Source organism: Lynx canadensis, chromosome A1 (assembly GCF_007474595.2).
Source record: "Lynx canadensis isolate LIC74 chromosome A1, mLynCan4.pri.v2, whole genome shotgun sequence".
Classification (NCBI taxonomy): domain Eukaryota; kingdom Metazoa; phylum Chordata; class Mammalia; order Carnivora; family Felidae; genus Lynx; species Lynx canadensis.
The window spans coordinates 205,413,084-205,419,956 of NC_044303.2; the positions used below are offsets into that span (position 1 = coordinate 205,413,084).

General features: G+C 38.7%; 1 protein-coding gene across 3 annotated transcripts in view; it reads right to left on the reverse strand.

Moving 5' to 3' along the window:
- The window catches only part of CCDC152 (coiled-coil domain containing 152), a 30,620-nt gene extending 24,844 nt beyond the window's left edge, over positions 1 to 5,776 (reverse strand). Inside the window, exons 1-3 of one of the 3 annotated variants that reach the window (XM_030330493.1) lie at positions 5,719 to 5,776; positions 3,571 to 3,659; positions 1,546 to 1,651 (exon numbers count right to left, since the gene is read on the reverse strand). In XM_030330493.1, the coding sequence (XP_030186353.1) occupies positions 1,546 to 1,651; positions 3,571 to 3,657 (193 nt within the window). In that variant the 5' untranslated portion in view covers positions 3,658 to 3,659; positions 5,719 to 5,776. Of the gene's footprint in view, positions 1 to 1,545; positions 1,652 to 3,570 lie in introns of all 3 variants that reach the window. The other 2 variants (XM_030330484.1, XM_030330502.1) reach the window with 2 other exon arrangements.
- Between the last annotated feature and the right edge of the window lie 1,097 nt (positions 5,777 to 6,873).

The window sequence follows — 6,873 nt, forward strand, 5'->3', positions numbered from 1 at the left end:
TTCTATTCTATTTTTTTGGGTGGTTTCATTTTTTTCACCTTTAATTAACTTTATTTGTTGGCATAGTTTTAGATGTACAGAAAAATCAGGAAGGTATTAGAGTTGCCAAATATCCTACACCCAGTTTCCCCTGTTATTAATACCTAACATTAGTATGAGATGTTTGTTACAATTAATGAACCAATGTTGATACATTATTATTAACTAAAATCTATACTTTATTCAGATTTTCTTAGTTTTTACCTTATGTTCTTTTTCTGTTCTAGGATCCCATCCACAATACCATATTGCATTTACTCATCATGTCTTCTTAGTGTCCTCTTGGCTGTGCTAGTTTCTCAGAGTTTTCTTGTGTTTGATGACCTTGACAGTTTTGCAGAGTGCTGGTCAGGTATTTTGTAGAAAAGCCCTTTTTGGGGATTTGTCTGACGCTTATCTCATGGTTAGATGGGGTTATGGGTCTTTAGGAGGAAGATCATAGAGGTGAAGTGCCATTTTCATCACACCATGTCAAGGGCACATACATATGGCTTTCTCTCCTTTCCCTCCTGACACAGGGCACTTTATTAGTGAGGAGTATTGGTCTGGGAAAAGGGTGTTGGGATGAACAGGATCAGCAACTATCCTGGGGAACATTCCTAAACATCAAGCATTCCTCCACGAAAATTTAGAGAAAACTCCATCATGGATGAAACCTCCCCAGAGGACAGCACTGTGACCACCCAGCCCCGCCAGCAGTGGTACAAAGGGCACCTAAGGCACAGATGGGCTCCAGTACAGCAGGGCTTCAATGTCAGGCACAGACTGTTGGGGGCATACCAGGAACTTCTCATAGTTCCATGTGAACATGAGGGAATTCTGGCTCTCTCGAGTTCTCCAGATACCCTGAACTGGTTGCACAGTGAAGCCAAGCACTACTGGGCCTTGAGGGCTGCAGGTGCAGCTGAAGCTCACTTACCTGGGTGTAATCCCAGACCATTGTGCCTCAAAGCAAGTTGGCATTCTCAAAGAGCAGCGCCTTGCCCTGCAAAGAGCCTGGGTTTTCAGGTTCCCTGCAGGCTAGTGGGCGTGCAAAGGATGGACCAAGACCAGGGACACAGCCGGGAGGACAACTGGTTGCTGGGAGCTGAGAGGCACACATGGCCTGGTTGTCCCAGAAGTAAGGGGAGAGCTTTGGACTAAAACAGCCCATTTTTGGCACTAAAATTTTTGACCCATCTGAAATTTCTTTTGGTGTAATTGTGAGACAGGAATTCAACTGTTATTTTTTCCCATGGTTTTGAAGGCTTGGACTTGCCATTTCTTGGTTTAGTGGTCTCCAACAGATTATTTAATTTCTCTCATCCTATGTTTCTTCATTATTGAGGTGGCTTAGTAATACCAATCCTATGTATCAGGGCTATAAAAGATAAAATGAAATGATAGCTCGGAAAGTTCTATGTGAATTTAAAATATTTTACAAATGTATGGTATAATATTAATTGTTGTGGTACCGAAAAATACTCTTATGAGATTTTGTATTTCTTCAGGCAGTAAAGAACTAACCTTTTTTAATTGAAACCTCCTTTGTTTGCGTTACTTTCAACAAATAGTTAGTTTTTTCCAACTGCATATCCAGTATATTATTCTTTCCACTGGTTTCTATCATTTTCTGTAGAAGAAACAATATATATTACCAAAGCAAGGAATGTCACTATTTTTATTTTATTTTTTTTACCTAATGATATGAAGACTAATGAAAATACAGACCACTTAATACCTGAAAGTCTAATAATTAAGTCTGGCATATGTTTTATGTAAGCCAACTTCCTCATTTATCTAATTTTAAAAGTAACATGGCAAAAAGTTAAAACAGACTAACAGTTATAAAAAGTTATGAAAAGTAAGAATATAAGCTAACTTGGAATCCCCTTCTTTCCAACTATTCAACCCTCAGTCCTATGGTTAACAATTCCTTATACATATTTCCAAAATATTTTATGATTAACTATACAACTATAGGAAAGGATCATATTATACTCTGTTCTGCACCTTGGATGTTCCACTTAGAACTATTATCTTGGAGATGATGTCCATACAAGCACATTTAGGTCTACTTCGTTCTTTTTAAGACTTGCATTGAGTTTCACTTATGAACATACTGTAATTTATTTAACTAGTCCCCTTACTGAGGATAATTTGTGTTTTCACTTTTTTTTTGCTATTACAAATAATGAATAAACCTTCAACATACCTTTTTGGTATCTTTGTGTACAGTGTAATAGCTGACATATACCCTTCAGACAGCTTCAAAAATCCTCAATTCATTGTATCATCTATATCTCTACCCACTTCCCCATTCTCTCTGCCTCTGAATTTATCTTAAAGCAACTCCCTGACATTATATTATTTCATCCACAAATATCACCATCTATATGTATCTCTAACAGGTAAGATTCTTAAAAATACAATCACAATACTTTATCACATCAAAAAATCAATATTTCTTATTTAAAATATTTAAGGATATGACAGATATTTCTAAATAATCTCCAAAAATTTTGCACCAATTCCTCTCCCACAAACAGTGCTTCTTATTTCTTTCTCTATTCTCTCTTATTTTAGTAAGAATCACTTGGTTAAGAAAACTCAAGTTCATTGTTTAAAACAGTTCATAATGTGGGGCACCTGGGTGGCTCAGTCAGTTAAATGTCTGACTCTTGACCCCAGCTCAGGTCTTGATCTCTGGATCATGAGTTCAAGTCCTGCATTGGGCTCTGCAGGGGTGTGAAGCCTACTTAAAAAAAAAGCTCATAATGTTATCTCAAAATACCCATTGTCATGAAATTCCTTTATTATGGACATGCCAGACTGTGCAGAGGAAAAGAAGGAATAGAGAAGAATGATAAAGAGAGAAAATAGAGGTAGGTATTATTCTCTTTCCCACCCTTGCTTCAAAAACCCACTCCCCAAATCTTTCATTTATTCACCTATATCTTCTCAACAACTATTCTTATTCCTCTCGAAGGCAGACAAGGGGGAAAAAACCTAATATATACTTGTGGGTTTGGTCTATCATGTAATTTGTCTAGATTTGGGGAGAGGAACTTCAAATACATCTGTTTTTAGGCAACAGAGAAGGAAAAAGGAACAGCAGAGGAAAGAGTAAAAAAAAAAAAAAATTAGAGTTAGTCATAATGGTAAGAGACTGAGGATTGAGTTTATTTTATTTCAATTCTTATTAAACCATTCCTGAGTTTATAGACATTTTGAACATTTAAGTATGTATTTTCCTTTTAACTTTAGCCAAAGTATATCAACTATTTCCTTGTCCCAGAAACATTTTGATGTATTAGTACAAATGATCCAAAATGAAATATATTTTAAATATGGATTTTAAAAATGAGAAAGGACTTAGCAAAAATATATCTCCATTGTCTTTACTTTGCTTATTTTTTGGTACATTTTTCTTTACTTCCCAAATTCTTCCACTGGCAAAATCTATTTCCCTTTTATACTATAACTTTTATACTATATACTTTTATACTATATATAGTTTTTCTACCATAACTGTTTTATATCTTTACATACCTTTTCTATCTGTGAGAAATCACTTATAAGCTTGTCAAGATTCACACCGCTAATCTTTTTCATACATCCTTCGCTGCTTTGACTCATGTCTAAACTAGTGAAGAGTAAATAGGGTTAAAAAATAGATGAGGAAGTAAACAAAAGCTGTACAATAGTGACAATAAGTCAAATACTAACGTTTCTATACTCCACGCATAGAGCACCTACTTGAGCTCCACAGCACGTGGAAAATTTTTGCTATACACATTATTAATAATAGTCAAAAGCATTAAGGCTTCTCCATTCTTCTGCATGCCACCCAAGTTTTCTCTAAACAAATCTAAAATTAGTGCAATGTTATGTGCATATGTAGAAATTATTTGTCCCTGTTACACAAAAAACGGTTCCATTGTTCAACTCATCTTCCTGCCATCAGTATGACAGGACTCAAAATCTGGTGTACTGCTAAATCTGATGTGTGACTTTTAAATATAGGTATTCTCAATGTACGGTGTTTAAAATATTTCATAACTATCATGCCACGAGTATTTTTTGCTGGTAGTGTGCTTATTGCCATGGACTGAATTGTGTCCCCCTGCCCCTCAAATTCCTTCGGGTATAACCAGCTAACTGCAAAGAATGAGTTTTAGTTTTAGTCCTATGGAACCAATCATAAGAAATTCTACATTATTCCAGAGGTAAACTCATCCAGTTAGGATGAAGAAATTGACTTTCACAAAACGGCTAGCATTTACACTTGGGGATGGGAGAGTGTTTAGAAGAATTAGGATTAATACAATCTAAAAATATGAGACACTTCAGACTTTTCACAAGCAAAGTGCAAGGAGAAAATCCAAATTTGAAATTTAGGCATTCTGGATTAAGGAAAGAGCATATGCCAATGCCTGGTGTGTGAAAGTGGTAATGGAAACTAGTCCAAAGTAAAAGGTAAATAAAATTCCTAAAGTAATTTTACGGGTCATATTATTGTTTCAAATGAAGTACAACACAACAGACATTGCTTTGACAATTTGTTACTTCACAAATCTCGTTTCCTTCCTCTTTTTGATTGGACGTTAAATCAAATGTATGACATCTGACAACTATTAGTGGTTTTTAAATAAAAGAATTTTAGCTGTGCATTTTCAGCTTACTGAATTATTATTCAAGTAAAACTATATAAAAATCCCTTTAAAAATTACAACTTGATCTTTAAGGCAGGAAAATAATTGTAATTAGCGTCCCATAATAAATACAGCAAAATTCTTTTTTGGGGTAAAGCTTAACAATCATCAGTATTTGATTAACTGTTACTCTTTAATAGAACTATAGGATAATCTGAGGTAGTTAATGCAAAACTTTCCCCCGCCCCCCCCCCAACATTTTTCTTTTTAGTTCCTAACGTTTTAAATAAAAAGGTTTTACTACAGTTCTCAGATCCCAGCTCTTGAATTAAATTCATTTTAATTTCAGCTTGATTTTCCTCCCAAACGCCTCTGTTCTAATGAGACTCTGGGAGTGTTTTTCTTTTTAAAACCATCGCTAATATTCCACTGGCTGTTATTGCATGCCGTTCCGCCCGGTGTAGGAGTTTGTCACACAGGCTGAAAAGCCATCCAATCCATTTCTAGGTGTCTTCACGGTACCCCCCAATTTCCTCCATCAACACCTCTTCAGTGGCTGTGGCCTTCTTGCCCGTGAAACTAGGAAACAAGCTGGTGATTCAGTGCCGGTCTAGTTCATCGGTGAGAAGCAGGGACTGACTTGTGACCTTCCGGCCCAGCAGCAACCACCCCCCTCAGGTGGGTGACAGCGCCCTTTTCTACCTGGCTCTTATGCCAACCAGCATCTGGGCCTCAGCTCCGTCTCTCCCCCTCCCCGGCTCGGCGGGGCCCGTGCGGGGCCCGAGGACAGACTGGGGGTGGGGGTGGGTTCCTCCTCTCCCCTCCCTGCTGCGCTCCGTGAACGCACGCTCGGTCCCGAGGCCCGGGGCTCCCGCTCCCTCCACCCGCGTGCCGGGGACCAGAGGGACCCAACTCTACTGCAGGACTCGCCGCACCAGGCCTGACGGGAGTGGATGGCTTAGGAGACGTGAGGAGGTATGAAGAAAAGAATTTCCAAGGCCAAAGTGGGAATTTCGAACCCGGGGACAAAAAGCCTGGAGCGTACCTGACGCCGCTCACAGTTCCCCACAGTCTCCCGCGTCACCACTTCCGGGTGCTGGTCCGCCCCGCACTGCTGTCCCCTCCCCGGAAGCAAGTTCCCCCAACAATAGGCCCGCCCTTCTCCCGGCCTCGACCTGGGCCGCCAGTTTTCCACCTCCGGTGGTCCCTTCCTCCTTGGCCCTTGCTCGCCTCAGCATCTGGTGCTTCTTAGATATTTTTTTCTGGTTTCTGGGACATGACCCAACATCCAGTGCCTGCCAGATTCCTAATTATTTCCCTAACCAAAGAATAAATCACATTGGTTTTAAGTTTGGAGCAGTGAGTCAGCATCATTGAATTAATAATCCATATTTATTTGAGTAACTTATGAAATAGGCTTATAATGTACGAAGAGACTGTGCTAGGTGATGGAGATGAAAGCATGAACATAATCAGTCTGTGCAGTCCAGAGTCAGCTGATGGAGATGATCTCCCATCCACAAAACGGTCTTGGTAACTAATGGTAAAGGCTTAGGCTCCCTCCGCGTGAATTCAAGCCCCCAACTCTTTTATATCCCAACTGGGTGATCCCGGGCAAGTTTTTAAGTATACCAGCCTCGGCTTCTTTATTTGTAAAATTGACACTGATAATGATGCCTACTTCATAGGCCTGTTGTGATGACTAAAGGATTAGAATTTTGGTCAATAACAGTTTGAAACTGTATCCACTGCCAACTCTGGCCTACTTTTTTTTTTTTTTTTGAGTGGGAGAAGAGAGATATTTTTTATGAATTTTGTTTTCTATGAAATCCAAGATGTGGCCAGCAAATACATGTATACTGTAATAGGATAATTCATACTTGATTATTGGGAAGGTAGTAGAGCATGATGACAAGATAATCTGGTCAAAGTGGGAAATGTAGGGTGGAGCCCTCTCTCTGCCGTTAGTCAGCTGGGAAGGTTGATTCATCTTCCCAAGACTTTCCCCCCCCCCCCCAATTTTAAAATAAGAGAAGTGGACTAAATAAAAAAGCTAAAATTTTAGGATTTTAAACTGGTCTTATCAAATATTTTGAAAAATGTTTTTTTCATGTTCTTGAGCTCATTAATTTCACAAAATTTGTGTATATTATTTATGCATATATGTCCGTGTGCATTTTTGTTTAATTTTTATTTATTT